Below are 16,333 nucleotides of genomic sequence, written 5' to 3'. Positions count from 1 at the left end.
AAAAGTAATGCATCAAGGCTATAGTTGGACAATATGGGCCCTGTGGGCCATGTGGGTCCTATACTTGCCACTATCGCCACCTAGAACGGCGACCATCCCCACATACCTCTATTACGAGAAATGTGGCAAGGATAGAACATTCCCTACTTATCTATATGCTTCTACAACTTGTCTGAATTAATCAGCAAGTCTACCATTCATTGACTATATAAGAACCCTTTTGTTTCCATACATAGACCCTCGAAGAGAGGACCAGAGTTAGCTACAATACATACAGGTTAGGCATATGTGCCCTCCTTTTGCTCCTTCAACGGGAACATCAAATCCAAGTGCTATCGGCAGGACAACTACTTACCTCGTACTTCCTGGCTTCGACCTCGAATCAATATGTTTTGTTCTTCGGGTGTTGGCAGAATTACAAAGACTCAACTAGTAGTTATCTCACCGCATAGAACTTGAACCCTTTGGCCAACCAGTTCTGTGGAAGTGAAGCCCCGGAAGCTGGCCTGCTCGACGATCCAAGTCTTGGCAAGATCAATAGACCAGTTGGGAATTGTGTATAAGAAGACATGATGTACTTATTCAAACAACGGCTTGGCTGCCAGGTTCATTGCATTATGACTAAGGTCGGACGGGGCCAGAAACTGCGTGTTAGCAGGAAAAATGTGTCTCTGGTTGCTTTTGGGACTTCAAGTCGTCGCCACATTTATATCATCTTACGGCATTACTATTTTTTCTTTAATATCATCTCATGGCGTTACTGCGTTTACAAACGGTGGTGTTTCATGACATTATTAAATTTATGGCTTGTGGTTTTGCTACATTTATAGCGTTTCACGGTGTCACCACCTTGTTCATTTTTGGCGCAACCAAGGCATGCTATTTTCACCACATCGCCACGGGGATAAGTTTCATGACCCGGCAGTTTCTTAAGCACAAAGCAGTTATCTAATTCCTGTGACATTGTTGCTTGAAATTCTCACAGTGGGTTATATACGATCATGTGGCCCGAGCCCGCTGATAGACTTTGCAAGAGACGAAAGATCGCAGAAATATGCTATCAGTCGTGTAACGGGGTTATTTTTCGCACCGCAGATTCTCATGTATAATCTCTTTTACTGTATTCCCTTTCTCTGATTTGCTACAACCGAAGGTCCTGATAGATTACGAGGCTTGGGTAAGTACTTATAGTATAAATATACTGAAAGTCAATTTTAGACGCTATGTCATGATTATTTACCACGTGCATTTTCAGTAGCATATTGTGCCTGTAGTGATGGAAAATACTGGGGTGGGATTTTGTGCATTCACATAGCATGGTTTGGGTGGTCACGAAGGGTAAATACTGTATCTGCATATAAGTCAATATTGTGTGCAGGGCAGGATATGTTGGTCCAACAGCTTGGATATGACCAACACCCCGGGGGTTTAGATTAAATAACTACGTACTGAGCAATGCCTATCCCATTCTCTGTTTTCTCCTCACCCACACTTCCTCGACTGGATCGTCCTCACTTGTGCTCTCGGTACAGGCAATAGCTGTGTTGCTCGTAACTGGACGTAACTGAACCTCCCACACAGCCAATCTATAGTTTCCCCTATCCCCATTTCCCCTGAAGAGATCGAATGACCACCCGTGTTTCGGGCATGTGAGACCAGAGCTTAGGTTGATCCCAAAATCTTCAATATCAAAGGGGGTTCCGTTCGACAGGGGGTATGATGCGTGTGGACATTCCTGTTAGGGTGTGACATGAGCATCTGAACACCGGCCTGCAGGCCATAGAGTGGAGATGAGAAGACAGGGAAATGCCTCACGTTATTCACCGCATGAAATTTTCCTTTATACTGGAACACCAACACCTGATCCTTCAACCCTCCCAACTCGGGATCTTGGACATCGTCTAGAGGTACTTCGGTAGCAGAAGAGCTGTCGTTGCGTGAAACACGAAAGACCTTGCATCCTGGTACCGAAGACGACTTGCATGGCAGCCGCTGAGATATAGCAGTACTGCCCGACTCGGTGATGTCTGGGAATGATGAGGCGAGGCCAACTGAGAACCATGCGCTGCCGCTGCGAGAAGGCGCCTTGAAGGCGGAAAAGAAGGATGCGGCCATGCCGAATCGAGCCGTCACACACGTGTCGCTAGTTCCAAAGACGGATACCACTACCTAATTCGGCCACTTCAATGCGAACCAACATTGAGGTCGATAGAGATTCAGGGTGACGTCGGACATAAAATGCGGCTGCGAGGAAAACGCCGAACGCGAACGGATACGCTAGTCCAGAGCGCACTGGTACGTAGAAGGCAACAGAGCGGAAAGCAACCTTTGCATGAGGTACGTTAGTAAAGACACTTTCAAAGTCTATTGAACACTGCCAATGCGACTTCTCAGAACTTCAGAATGACAAGTTTACAGATTCACTGTCCGCTATACCTCTTAGGGAAGACGGTGGGGTGTGATCCGCGCAAACTCCACTGAAATGTAACCCAATATGGCTTAGCTATAACCTATTCTGGATTCAGAAATTGGATTACCAATCGACCATTCGGTCAATCAAGTTCTATGTTGGTTTAACTTGTGCAAAACACAGACTTGGTCCCTGAATGGTCGGTGGATGCCTCCGTCTAAAGGTAGGCAGGCAAATCAAGATCTCCTGTACGATCGCAGGGATGTAGAGTTATGTACTCAAGCTTCGTAGAATCCTGCTTCACATAACAGGCCACATGTTATTGGGAAAAAATAAGTACCCCTAGTATGACTTGAACAGGTGGAATTCCGGAGGGTTCACGTGAGCGATATCATCATTGTGATACGCTAAATCTGTTCTAACACAGGCGGAGTCAAGTTACTTAGCATTCGTAATAAGGCAGTTGTACTCCATACTTATTAGAGGCCGCTTTTCTCGTAGCAAACATCGTCGAGAAGTTGCCGTTGAATGCCTTCAGTAAAACTCACCAGAGATCATTGCGTCCATCCCACTGATTTCAATTTAAAAGTTCTGAAGCAAATTCTATCAACTTGTCATAACTGAGTCCGATAACACTTAATACTGACGTAACTCTTGCCATGCTGAAACGTCAGTAGGGTTCGACTTTCAATGACAAAAGTCTCCCTTGAGTCAGTTTCTCTCGGATAGGAAGACCGCTTATCGCTCTGTACTTAATGCCCTTATGGCCACCTTCATTTGTTGGACCGTTTCGAGGTGCCAAGAGACTATTTCAAATAGATGGCTTTCTTTTCGTATTGCTGAAGTCCACGAGGAGGTTTGTTCGTCGAAATCAAATTTCTCAACTGGCAGGGGCAAAGCTGATAGTTTAATCAAGACCCTTTCCGAAGGTCTTCCGGATCGAACGCTCAGTAGTACGGCCATCACTATCCGCCCTTCCACTACACATGCCACGTTACTGATCGAATATTGGACCTGATTTTCCCAACCAGCCCACGGCCACAACGGAAACTGTTCGCGACGTAGAGCGACGATTCCTTCCGGCGACCTCGCTGAATGGGACTAACACAGATGAGGTATAAAATCGGAGCTATCCGGTCGATAAAGTCTGACACCCGATGCAATTGGCGGTCCAAGATAAGTAATTCTACAAAGATACGATATGGCGTCTCCAGGCCTAGCCTTGCAGCAATTCATTTAGTATCCCGAGGAAAGCAGCCAGCGAGTCTCGAGGCCGACTCAGATTTCGCGAGGCATACTCGTGGATCGACGGTCTGAGACCATCCAGAATTTATTAAGGCTATACGTGTGCATCTCTCTCCTGCTCCAGAAAGCCCGTAACTGCTGTCTAGTCCGACCGCGGCGATAATAGTAACCTTTGCATAGGTATAAATCAAATCCATCAGGTCGGTTTAGGTTTGCGCATGGTTAAGAATAATGTGGTCGATATAGTATTTATACACCTAAAGACACCGGCAACCCAACGATTCTGAAGCTGTGATGGCGTCGAGAACAACCTGCGGGGCAGTTATAGTAGATAGGAGTCGTTCAGCTTCCAGTCGATATGAAGTTCGAGGCCCATCATTGCAGAAAACTCGCGAATGTCTTCATCGCCAGTGTAGCTTGGGTCGAGCTTCCCGAAGCCGTGATGCGTTTCAACAATGGCTTCGCACGGATCAAAACTATTTATCACTGGTGTTTGGTACCTATGACCAACATGTCCGATCCTGCGGCCCGTGGTGATCTCTTTCTTCGACCATGGTGCGGTGAGGATGAAGAGCGTAAGTTGAGCTTCATGCAGTCTCCGCAACGACGAAGTAAATCGGCCTTTTGACGCAGCGCAAACTCGTCGACCATCAATGAGGTGAGATTGATATGCCACACGCAGGCAGCGCTATATTCGAGTCTGGTTTCAAGGCTAAACTTTGCTATGTTCTAAATCTTTCAACTATAGTCTGCTCCCGCCTTGCGGCCTGTCTCTAATGAAACATATTGATTGATCATGGACCGCTCCATCTGTGAGCAGCGTGTATCTTCGGTTGTACTAGTGGGACCTAGAAAGATGCGACTCGGACGCGCAGACCACGATCACGTTGACCAAGACGTGATAAAACAAGGAATAATCACCTATCTCATCGTTTCACAGACCCAACGAGTTATCATTAAGCAAATCATCCAAATTCCCCAATCCAGAAGAGACCATAGATGCAAAGTGCCCCCAGTCAGTAAAGTCACCCAGACCCATACCCGAGAAATCAGACATCGTCGCATCATTGGAAGTATTTTGCATCTTCACCGACGGAAGATGCGATGAACCAGGCATGATGGTTCTCGATGCGACATCTTGAGGCCCCGTCATGGCGGGCAGCTGCACCCGCTTGGTTTGCCTCAATGCCTCGAGTCGCAGCTCTTCTAGAACAACGCAATACCGTTGGGTGAGAGACTCGTTTTTCGCAACATTGGCGATTTGGGCTTGGCAGCGTGAGGCTGCTGAGAGATAGCGACTGTATGTCTCGGGTGGCGAGTTGCGTTGCTGAATAGTGTATACGTAAAGGATGATCACTGCTGTGAACGCGAAATACGTCGTGACCTGCGTCACAGTTAGTGTATGAATCTCTACTCTACGGGTGAACTTTGGCCTACCCAAAATGCACGAAACATCAAGTGGGTTTTTGTCAGTTCGTCAATGGTCTCGACGATTTTCATGGCGGCCGTCAAGCATTGTTTGACACTCTCTTCTGTCTGAGAACTAGATATATGGTCACTAGAATGGTGGCTCTGGCCCTGCATTCGCATGAAATTGCTGAGCAGGAATGGTCGGTGAATAAGGATCTGGGCATGCCAGTAGGCCAGGTTGAGGATGTTGCGTTGTCTTTGGAATATTGGCATCAGCGGTGCCGTGTTTAAACCATCGGCATCAAGAAAACTGGATAGTTCCATTCTCCAATCCACGAGACTAACTGAATACTTCGCCGCCAACGACGCGCGTGTGGACATCGACAGCGGATGTATTGAATAGAGATTCCGCAGGATGATACTGACTATCCGCACAAGCCTGAAATAATTAGCGGGTTCCGAAGGCTTGAGCTGAATCCGAATTACCTGAAATGTGCAACGGCAGCAAACATGATTGGTTGGCCACGGTTGATAGAATTCACGGGACGGAAAGAGTGACCTTCACCCGAAAGCTCGTCATCGTCAGCACATGACGGGAGATCCTGGTCAATGTCTTCGTCGTGGAACGTGCGAGGGCGACCAAGGGCAGCGCTGAGATAGTTATCCAGGGTGTATGCACACCAGAAGGTTCGGCGCCGACACTCATTTTCTATCTGACTGGAAGCACTAGTGGGTTCAGATTTCCGACCCCGATTCAAGCCAATAGCAAGAGCCAAGTGGCTCATAGTTCCAAAGAGGCTCCAGCAGTGGTTGATGCGAGACTGCGAAAGTAGGAAGAAGCATTGCGCAAGACGGGCTTGCACACTTGTCAGACGCACTGCGCCCCGTTCTTTGGAAAGCTGGTTCTCTGCAACGAGGAAATATCGTTGGCTATATGAGGTCAACTCAAAGCACTATTAAATTTTGATTCCAGACTGACATACCTGAAATCAGCATATGTGGACCCTTCGTAGGGCGGCATGTATTCCTTTCCCTGGGCAAAGACCATGAACAGCAGAGCAATTTTTGCGGGCGCGCTGTCTCGATCATCCATGATACCCATGGTGTCGTAAAACTCGCCGAGCCATTTTTGAACGGTTGGTCGATGAAGGAACCGATATGTGGGCATAGCAAAATCGAAATACCGGTCCACAAGTCTCTGTGCTTCCTCGCGAGGGAGCAGCATGCAGAAGGACGGATCAAAACTTGGCATGGGAGCATCTCCAAATGTGAATATCGAAGAAGCATGTGAGAACGATACGGCTTGGTGCAACCTCTTCTGAATCCGGAGAAGGAATGACACGCCAGAGGCTGGGCCAACGTAGTGGCCCTCGAGATCGGTCTGGGATGGCTCAGGCGAGGTTCTTAAGGATGCTGGAGCATAGGCCAGACCAGGGGGCTGAAGGCTGTTTGAGTGAATTTCCGAATGGTAGTCTATCTGGCGACGGGATCGCGAAGGAGATGGGGTTGAGCTCTGGTGTTCATGGACTGGGGGACTGTTGCTGGGCGTGATCATCTTTGGGAAAAGATCCGCTCTTTCGCTAGCCGGCACATCTTGCCTGGAAGATGCACTTCTAGCTTCAACATTGGCTACTGCTGGGATTGACGGTAGCCTGCCCCTGGAGTAGGTGGCCTCGAAGGTGCATTTGAGGCCTGCAAGTATGCACAACTCGCATGGCTGAACACCTGAGCATTTGATCTTTCTCCTGCAGGCCAGTCAGTACAGTATGAGGCACAAAAGCCGAGCATAATGAGGCTAAGTAACGACAGACCTCTTGCATCGGTCACAGGCACGTGTGACGCGGACGCGATCCGTGCTTCTTTTCCGTTTCCTGGTCGAGGTGGATATGAGAGTAGGCGACTCGGAATGCTGCCGTGGAGACTCCATCTGGGCGGTTGCAGAAGAGTTGCATCCCGCCGTCCAACTCGTCGTGTGGAAGTAGCGGAAAAGTGGGCAAAAGGAAAGGAATTCCACAATCTAACCACAACTCGGATACGTTTCAAGTTGCACGCAAGCATGAGTCAGTCTGGCAAGAAAGTTAAGATCTGCGAGACTTGGGAGTTCTTGGCAGGTTGCGGGGAAGCTGTCGCACATGTCGTGGAGATCCCGGAACCGACAGGGGCCATGGTGGAGAAGCTGCTGGGGAAATCATCACAACTTCCACGTCATCTCCATTTCGGCCCTTTTGCTATATCTATGATACGACGCCGGTTTTGCCCAATTGTAGTGTACTGTGAGTGACTCCAGTGGCGCCGATGGGACACGTGAAAACTATAAACCAGACCATATGGCATACTTCACTTGTTCGGCACTGTTCTCTTGAAGTTATCCGCCGAATAACACGGTCTGCACCACCCGGGGCTGTTATCTACGCGCTCGCTTCATTTTCACCATCAATGGCGGCTTATCCCAAACGATATGAGGCTGGCATCCACTCCTCCATTCTTCCATCTCTTTAGGAAGTTCCATGTCGAAATGCAGGAGCAATTTCGCCATAATGATGCGTAATTCAATGTGTGCCAAACTAGTTTTAAGCGTCAGCAAGATTCGCGATCACGAATGACGGGCAATGCAATGTTATCTCGCTTACTTCTTTCCAATACAATCCCTTGGACCGTAGCTGAAAGCTCTTGAGGCATCATGGTGATCTCCCTCGAATTCCTCCTTGTTTTCAGGAAGCCATCTCTCCGGGAGGAACTCGTCTGGTCTTGTCCAGTTCCGTGGGGACAAAGAGCCTGCGAGCTGATGCACTCCAACGGCTGTCTACTCGAGGTCAGCTTTCCGGACAAAGTGTCAAGACAAATCTCGAGGGCATCCTACACCGTAAGGAACGAAGTTTCCCTCTATCATCTGCCCCTCAGGCTGTGAGACGACTCTCGCCATGGCGCCGGGGATGGGGGGAAATATCCTCAACGTCTCCTGCAGAACGGCAATTAGATACCTCAACCCATTGACACTATGCATGTTGATGTCCACATCGGACTGAAACATCCTCCTAACCTCCTCAACGGCACGGTCTTGCTTCTCGGGCGCTCGAAGCAAATAGTAAGTTGCCGCTGTCAGTAAGGTCGCCGTCGTCTCGCTGCCAGCAATGATAAGGCTCGTACTGTCATGGTACAGCGGTTGCAGCTCCAATTCCTCGCCTCCAGAGTTGAGTAAAATATTGCGAAAGACATCCGGCTTCGTTCCCTGCCCTTTCTCGAGTCTCGTGTGAACGACAGCTTGCACAAAATCGTCAAAGTCTTTCTTCATCTTCCACGCCGACTCGGGCAGAACCATCCTGAGAAACGTGTACAGGCCATAGCGCTCGAGCTGGCTAATGGCAAACCCGGCTGTGATGCCGTCGAAAACAGTCTTGATCCACGGATGCCAATCCTGCTTCTCGAGGCATTCGAACGACTGTCCGAAGGAAAAGTCGCCAGTAAAGTCAACCAAAGCCCAGTTGTACCATTTTCCAATATCCTGCGTTGTATCATCCTCGTCGATTCTTTCTCGCAATCGCGCCATCATGAGATCCACGTACTTCATCAGCATTGGCTGTATCTCCTCCAGGAACCTGGCGGAGAAGGAACTCATCAACATTCTCCGCCGCTGCGTGTGTGTGCTATTATCCGACAAAATGATCCCTCCCATACCTGGGATGAAGTAATGTTTATCCTTGAGATTCTGGCACCGTCCAGGTAGCAGGCCATAGATGTCGGTCCAGGCCTTGCCGGAGATGAATGACAGTGCGTCGGGGCCGATGCGAACCACGGGACCATACTTCTTGTGATACGCGATCAGGTTATGCGCGATTTGGCCAGTGCAGAGCTGATATATGAGTGGGAACATGTATGCGCGCATCAGAAGAGGGCCGGGATACCGAGAGAGGGGGTGGAGGAATGCATTATAGAAGCCGTACGAAAATGAGGCTCCGATGAAGAATACTGCCAAAGATCCAAAGGTGATACTGGCCAACAAAGCGCTGAAAATGCTGACACCCTCCATGGCAGCCTGCGGTCAGGTCTCGAGGCAAGAAGTCGATAGATAGTGAAGTCGAGATGTTTCGTCCACACATCTCCTGGAAGATTGAAATGTCAGATCGAACCCACTTAAATCCTGTTCGTGCAATCGATCTATCTGATCCAATGCCAATCAAAGCTCCGATCATTGGGCTGTTGTCCAATCCATGTAAGTCAGTGGGGTAGTGAAGCCTTGTCATAGGCTCACCAATACGCACATAATCCTAAAGTGTCAGCAGTAGTCCGTACGTAGCCATCACCACTTGGTCCCAGGCCATCAGCACTAGTCAAGCTGTACTCGATAACACAATACATCAATATTTCTGTGTGCCCCAACATAAAGTCATACAAGGGATGGGGTTTCCATGTTTTCCGCGCCTAGGAAATGTAATCCGGAGTAGTGGATCGTAGTTGTACTTGTTAAATCAATAAGTGTGCTATGAGACAGTCTTGTCAGTCACCATCCTCAAGAAACGGTTGTTTTGCAGCTATGTATCCGCCGCTATTAGTGCCAGCTTCCTCACTGGTAGGCGGAATGGCTCGGCCAATATACAACTCTTGGGCGTCTTCTTCATCGCCTGACCACTCGTCCAGTGAGCCTCGTAATGGCATATTACCGAAGTAGGCGCCTTTACTAAACATCTGCCAGGTGTACAACCATATATCATAAGAAAGCGACCAGAAGGTGTTCATCGTCGCCGAATCGTTTGCCTTTTTTTCTTGAACCGTCTGTGTCTACGACAAGTTTTTCTCTTTACCGCCGTTGAGCGGCAAAGCTGTGTCTTCTGGGGCAAGGCGGCTCATGCTGCGCTCGAAAGAGCTCTTAATACCAGGAAATGTGCCTGAATGTGGGAAAGGGAATTTTCGTGACTGGGGTCGTCGCATTTCGAAATTTGCTTGATACTCAAATAGAGTAACAACGGCTATTGTCACCATTTTATCCAGCTCATAAACAGGGATGAAGATGACACATAAAAGTCGCTGTAATTTTATAATGCATGTTTTCGCCAGATCTCACAATCTCGTCATCTCGTTCAGGGGACAACCACAAGTTGATCAATTTGCTGGTATGAATTTGATTATTAAGCTCCAGCTTCAAAGTTATATTTAATAGTAATAAAAATTCGACAGAGTAGCACAATCTGGAGACTTCAGGAAGGCACAACCAGCTTTGGGCCCACATTCTTTGTTTGCTTCAGATAACCGTTTCTGGCCATAACATTACCGCCTAATCCCGCTTCTAGTTGAAGAAAACGACCATATTTAAGATAGTGAACTTGTGTGACCCGTCCTCTCATCTTGGCCTTTCATTCCAATCGAGTCTTTAGCTTTCCCAACTTATAACCCTCGTCCTAGACCACGCACATCGCGCACCATGGTGAAATTCCACAAGTTCCCCCAGCTGCCCTTCGAGCTCCAAGACCAGATCTGGGATGCATCACTGCAGCAGGACATACGTCTCATCCTACTGAACGATAATGATAGACGCATCTATCCCACCACACACCTTTCCTCGGCCTTGTTGACAGTCAATGCACAAAGCCGCAAGCGAGCACTTGTTGCCTACCCGACCAAGCTCAACATCTGGTCGACGAACCAGGAAGACAGAAGCAAAGGTTGTGTGCACGTCAATATCGAGAAGGACATCTTTTTTCTCGAATTCAGCGGCGCGCGTATTCTCGAGAACAAGTGGTGGCAGGAAAAGTGGCTCAACATACCCAGCGTGAATGGACATAGACCCTGGGAGATCCCATTTAATAACCACGCAACTCCACTGCCGAGAGAACAATGCGGTCAAATTCGACTCCTCCGAGAATTGCAGTGGGACCCGTACGACATGGACCCAGTGTGCTGCTGGGAATGCAAGTATTCAGACATTCAGGAAGGATTCGACGATATCGAGCCCTTTATGGACCGTGCATTGTTCTCGAGTGTCAGCTCTGAGTCGTGCCAACTTCTAATGATGACTTCGACGGCGGGAGAGATGGATTTCCTGCTGGATATTAGCAGACTCTCTGGCGAAGAATTCCTGAAGACGTGGGGACCACGGTTTGTGACGTATGACTTCCAAAGAGAGCGAGATTGGATTTGCTCTGCTCTGTCAGAAAGCAGTGAGGACACAGAGTAAGGTGCGTATGTTGAGGACATGTAGACATCCATTGGCAGGCTTAGGGTTGATGTGCTGAATGAAAAGTTACTACGAAGCGTTTAGGCGGCTACGAATGTGATTCTAATGGTGCCAAGGGCTAATAACATGTTGTGACGATATTGCTGGTGGACCTCGTAGCTGAAGAGGGTGATTAACGCTTGTAATGATCTCAGCTATCTCGGTTCAGCTTTCGAGCCACACTATACCACATGTGGACCAGCAAAAGAAATGCTGCCAGTCAAAACATCTTTAAACCAGTATTAGCTTTTTCTCAGATGCGTAAAATGTGAAGCATGGTGGTTTTGGCCGACGGGGCCAATGAACGTTGCCATGATACTTAAGCATATGATTACATATATATGTGGAACAAAAATTGCCACTTCTCATGCCTGGAAATTTTCGTTGATTCGGGGGGTGGAATTTCCCTCATCATAATTAATGTCCCATTATAACCGCCAGAAACAACTTTGTAACGGTCTCGGAGACTAATTTTCAACAGATTGTGCAGGAAGCCATATTCGAGCGGTGTTCGTACACTAGCCTTCCCTTTGTGTCGCCGCTGGCTGTAGCTACTTCGCTCGTAACTCAAGGTTCTGCCTCGAACGAAATCTATCACCCGTTCTAACACAGACATCTTCTTTCTACCTGCATTCCTTCTCAACAAAGATTAATATGCGCTGTTTCAAGCACCGCCCCGTAATCGTTATCTGACTGAGCATTTGCCTTATAGAATTGATCACCTCCTGCTTGTCGAGCTGCTCATGTCGAATATCTTCCTCAGCCTGGGCACTCGCCGACAAATCCTCATTTCTGAGCGAGGACCCCCGTAACATCCTAGGAAGACCATTGAGGTCACAGGCTAAGCTGAGCTTTTGTCGGAGATAATGCATAGAAACATGAGCAGGCGTTATTGCCGAACGCCTAATTTAGGGCAAGTTCGACCACATTTCCCATTTCGAATTTCTTTTCTTTCTTCTCGTATCTCTTATTCGTCTTAGACCTTGCTTCCCTCGATGGATGATATTTACGTTGTATTACAGACGAAACAGCTTTCGGGACCATCGGTTGAAGTACCAGCGGAATGCGGTCAGCATGTTTTGGACTTCGGTGGGAAACTGGTGCGTTTCACGGGCCACGGCGATGATGACCTGGCGGAGGAGCTCCCATATCATTGCACAGCATCCGTTGGCTCTTTTGGGGCTTCCATGGGTATTCACGCAGCTGCGATGAACAAAGTATCCAAGGACTGTCGTGACAATATCACGGTATCTCTGGAGGCCTGGGCCAGTTGGAAATCTGTTGTTGGAGCGGAAAGCTTTGATACGAGTGGGCAAGGACCATATTGAGACCTTGAAGCATTCTGGGATCGGTGTCTCGAAGTATTCCGAACACCGAAATGTCTTTCCATGTTGTTTCCTAGTGCTCGGAGAAGGAAATTGCCGTTATCTGTTATTTTCCAGACTGCTTCAGGTGCTTGCTTGGGGTCACATGTGAATGGTCGTCTGGAGCCTCGATACTCCCCATCATGGGAGGTGTTAATGGGTTAGTGATTCTCACTACGTGGACATTTTGTGTTAGTGAGGAGTTTCACCGCCTCTACTGAGTAAGCCATCTAGACTGATTTACTTCCGATCGAGAATCGGTTCTCGGTTTCACAGCTGGCGACAAAAGTTGCCTGGGACATTAATATATCATATCAAGCAAAGGGGCCATAGCCGAATGGTCAGGGTACGTACAGGCCGAAGGAAACAGTAAAGAGTGAAGGGGAGTAATATTTGTCCCTACTGGTCATCATCGGGTGGTCACTGGCGGTCACTGGTGGTCTCAGGTAGAGGTGCCCAGAGGTCATTGATCTCTAACCTTCGTACTCTCTTCATCCAAAATAACTCCCTTACATAGATAATTAGAGCCTGTATATCGGAGCAGCAGAGCACCAGTTCCTCTGGTTCCTCAGTATATCAAGACTTCCATATTAGGTCATGACTAGCAAGTCCCTGTACCGGTGTCTTGCACTCGACACTCTGACACGAACAAGTTATGGGAAGGCATTGAAAGATGTGTATAGCTTGAGATTAAGGACAAAATTGTGCTGAATCAGCATGTCAATATTGCTATGAATTACGATGGGTTAAATTTATCCCAATGGTTCCACACAGTCCGGATGCAATCCCTGAGATGGGAAGGTACGGCCAAGTACACGGTCGAAGGCCTTCAAAACCCCGCATTAAGCCAGAAGTAGCCATAAGACGATAGCTGATACAACATATCTTTTTGGCCTTCCATCAATTCTCCCCGGACCGGAATAGAGGCAGTGTCAATTTCTTGGCACGTAGGTACGCAAAGTCGTTCAACTGCAACGCTCGGCCATCTGTTGAATTGATATGATTCAAACACATAAAGCATTCGACTAGTAACCTTCAAACTAGTAATCTGACGATATTTGCAGCCTGAACTTGCATAAACCTAACTACAACTCCTAGTAAACCCTCTGCATCAGCCCCTATTGTGATTTCTAGCACGTAAACACTGGCGGCCCAGCCGGCGTGTACGGCTTGCCACCGTTGTTGTAGATGTTAATCATCAGTCCTGGATCCGTAGCTTTATATGCTCCCGGGAAAGAAACCAGGTCTGTCGGTTTCTTCGACCCAGAGCCGCCCGTGATGCTTAGTTGTGCGCAGGAAAGGTAGAACTGCGCACCTCCTTCCGCAGCCGCGCTGTGCAGCGCAACGTGCTCGACGCGGAACATATATTCGCCGTCTTCAATACAAGGGGGGATTGTGAAGCTAACTTGTTCCTTGCCTATATCGAACGAGTTTGTTTTAGTTCGTATTTCAAAGTTTGGCGTCGCCGCAATGGGTTAGTACTGAAAAGGGGGGACTCTGCGGATATGACGCACCATTTGATGGCCAGTTGTATTGCCCACCTGAAACTGTCGGCATGTCCTGAAAAATCTTGAACCAGACCGCACCCGCTCCATCCCAGTCTTCAGCTTTCGTCCCAACGGGAGTTTTCGCCATGTAAGCAGACAGGGCACCGACGTGGTATATATTAGGCGCGGCGACCCAGGTGATGGTGCTGCCTGCCTTGAAAGGCTGCGTTGTGGCGCCTTCGTTGCCGGCGGCGAGTTGGTAGCAGCGGATGTCAGGGGAGTTGACGTCTGTTACGGGACCATTGGTTTGAAAGTTTTTGGTTTTTCGCACGGCAGTCCAGTCAGAGGTCCCAGCTATCTTGGGGAAGGTGTCTACGAGATTCCATGTTAGATACGGGACGATATAAAATAGAAAAAGAGGGTCATACAGTGTGGTGCCGCTGAAGCCGTGATGGCTAGAGCCAAAATCCCCATGGTGAACCGCATTGTCAACAAACAAATAGCTGGGTTATGCCGGGTTTACTCCAAGATTCACTGGCAGTGAATAGATCTATCGATATAATCCTGGTGCAAGGTAAACAGCTTAACCACTCATCACAGCTTGAAGCCGCGAGATCACCGCTACCTTGATATACGTTTGCGTGATTCCCAGTATCCACTCGAAAGCTTGTGATGGCCAATAATAAAGCTGGATACTGCTTTCCTACTTAGGCACGTTCCGAGGGCAATATGGACCGGGTATATCAAATAGCCACTTAGAGCACGAACGATCCGGCATCTTTTATTAAACCTGGACTAACGGAGGTTTCTTATGCCGTGAGGTTTGGCGTCAAATCCGGGTAGTGGTGGTTGTTTTGCAATTCCTGGTCCGTGATATGCCGTCAATGCTCTGCCATAATCTGTGGCATGCTGCAAAACTCGGTCAAGAATTGGACATGGTACAATCCCGCCTCATATGTGTAAGCACCACTAGCTTGTGCTGTACTCTAGTACGCAGTTTGGGTTTCTAAATGTTTCAATACATCCGTTCGAATACCAACCTACTTAACCGCATTGAACCACCCCATTGGTACGTACCCTCGTTTCCAACAACAAACCGGACAATTAGTCAACACTGTCACTCGATCGATTAAAGCAGCAAAACAGTGATGATTTCCATTTTTTAATGTGCAAAATTGAACTTTTCGTCGCTTTATATGGCCGTTGCTTCTTTTGAGAAAAGAGAGAAGCGTCAATTTGTAGCTGTTTATCTGCATCTAGAGGCCATGATCGCTTCCTACGCTTATCCTCTACGCGCCGGATATCTGATAAGTTGGCGAAAACCTTCACAGGATCTTTCTTAACAGTCTGATGGATATCCGGCTTAAACCTATCAAGTTTTTCCTTTAATCGCGCATTGACTTAACGTAGTTAAGCTATCTCTACTGTCCACTTTCCAGACGCCTCTACCCAACTTAGACTACTTAAGAACCAGTCTTGCAATATACGCACTCGCATTATTGACACATCATCAGTGGCTCTTTGCACTACCTTACTAGTATTTTGACACGTGTGATATCCCTGTTCCAGTTAAGACGCTCTGCGAGGTACTCTGGGATAAAAGGTAAGGATCTAACCTATTAGCTACACTACTAGGGCATGACCATGGCGCTTAATTCCACATATATAATATTAATAGGGAGTGGTCTCTCTCAAGGTACCGGGCGCCTGTCACAGCACCTGCCCTGATCTTACCCAAGCACCTTCGTAGCTGGCCCGTGCATCCGTACACCACTTACCTCGCGCCTTATGCGCAACCTTCTAGATAGTTATTTCCTTCTTTTCTTGTAGAACAGCAACAGTGAAGACCTAGACCTGACGTTCCCACCGTGACAGCGCCTAATGTTAGGACGGATAGACTTATAGCGCTGAATAAAGCCGTTTATCTAGTATACGCCTAAAGGGCTGTTATCCCTACCAACCTGATGTGTGTGCATATTGGGATTAAGGCGTATGTATTGATGAAGCTTGGTTAGCTAGCTGGCACCCTTGCATCCCTAATTTATTGATGCGTGCACCTAGGGGGGGAGATGCTATAATGCAGCAGTGCGCAACGTTATAGTATCTAATTGAATGGGATTCACCTAACCAGTGGGTCCCCCTACCTTTTCGTATCATTTATCTTATCTGCTTTACAGGGGGGCGTGGACCCCTATGGGCTTACGTATCA

At 48.0% G+C, this 16,333-nt stretch overlaps 6 protein-coding genes across 6 annotated transcripts; 1 reads left to right on the top strand and 5 right to left on the bottom strand.

The window, feature by feature from the left end:
* Window positions 1-1,337: 1,337 nt before the first annotated feature.
* On the bottom strand, window positions 1,338-2,354 carry BCR38DRAFT_427503 (uncharacterized protein). The gene is made up of 2 exons (XM_040859838.1): window positions 1,816-2,354; window positions 1,338-1,735 (listed from the first exon to the last, which is right to left on the bottom strand). The coding sequence occupies exons 1-2, from the start codon at window positions 2,113-2,115 to the stop codon at window positions 1,460-1,462; spliced, it is 576 nt and encodes a 191-aa protein (XP_040718195.1). The 5' UTR covers window positions 2,116-2,354; the 3' UTR covers window positions 1,338-1,459.
* Window positions 2,355-3,579: 1,225 nt separating this feature from the next.
* BCR38DRAFT_160135 (uncharacterized protein) lies at window positions 3,580-3,923 on the bottom strand. The gene has a single exon (XM_040853774.1). The coding sequence runs from the start codon at window positions 3,850-3,852 to the stop codon at window positions 3,643-3,645; it is 210 nt and encodes a 69-aa protein (XP_040718194.1). The 5' UTR covers window positions 3,853-3,923; the 3' UTR covers window positions 3,580-3,642.
* Window positions 3,924-4,589: 666 nt separating this feature from the next.
* Window positions 4,590-6,992, bottom strand: BCR38DRAFT_336543 (fungal-specific transcription factor domain-containing protein; the record flags this gene model as incomplete). The annotated part of the gene is made up of 5 exons (XM_040855464.1): window positions 4,590-5,039; window positions 5,093-5,504; window positions 5,552-5,995; window positions 6,049-6,810; window positions 6,877-6,992. 5 exons carry the CDS (start codon window positions 6,990-6,992, stop codon window positions 4,590-4,592), a joined length of 2,184 nt encoding a protein of 727 aa, XP_040718193.1.
* Window positions 6,993-7,469: 477 nt separating this feature from the next.
* Window positions 7,470-9,092, bottom strand: BCR38DRAFT_456294 (cytochrome P450; the record flags this gene model as incomplete). The annotated part of the gene is made up of 3 exons (XM_040861900.1): window positions 7,470-7,629; window positions 7,696-7,868; window positions 7,926-9,092. 3 exons carry the CDS (start codon window positions 9,090-9,092, stop codon window positions 7,470-7,472), a joined length of 1,500 nt encoding a protein of 499 aa, XP_040718192.1.
* A 1,389-nt stretch (window positions 9,093-10,481) lies between these two features.
* Window positions 10,482-11,234, top strand: BCR38DRAFT_483182 (uncharacterized protein; the record flags this gene model as incomplete). Its single annotated transcript, XM_040863592.1, has 1 exon — window positions 10,482-11,234. One exon carries the CDS (start codon window positions 10,482-10,484, stop codon window positions 11,232-11,234), a length of 753 nt encoding a protein of 250 aa, XP_040718191.1.
* A 2,533-nt stretch (window positions 11,235-13,767) lies between these two features.
* On the bottom strand, window positions 13,768-14,598 carry BCR38DRAFT_483181 (glycoside hydrolase; the record flags this gene model as incomplete). The annotated part of the gene is made up of 3 exons (XM_040863591.1): window positions 13,768-14,054; window positions 14,152-14,496; window positions 14,553-14,598. The coding sequence occupies 3 exons, from the start codon at window positions 14,596-14,598 to the stop codon at window positions 13,768-13,770; spliced, it is 678 nt and encodes a 225-aa protein (XP_040718190.1).
* Between the last annotated feature and the right edge of the window lie 1,735 nt (window positions 14,599-16,333).

The sequence above is a fragment of the Pseudomassariella vexata genome (assembly GCF_002105095.1).
Source record: "Pseudomassariella vexata strain CBS 129021 chromosome Unknown BCR38scaffold_4, whole genome shotgun sequence".
NCBI lineage: Eukaryota > Fungi > Ascomycota > Sordariomycetes > Amphisphaeriales > Pseudomassariaceae > Pseudomassariella > Pseudomassariella vexata.
This window is presented reverse-complemented; position numbering and strand designations above follow the sequence as displayed.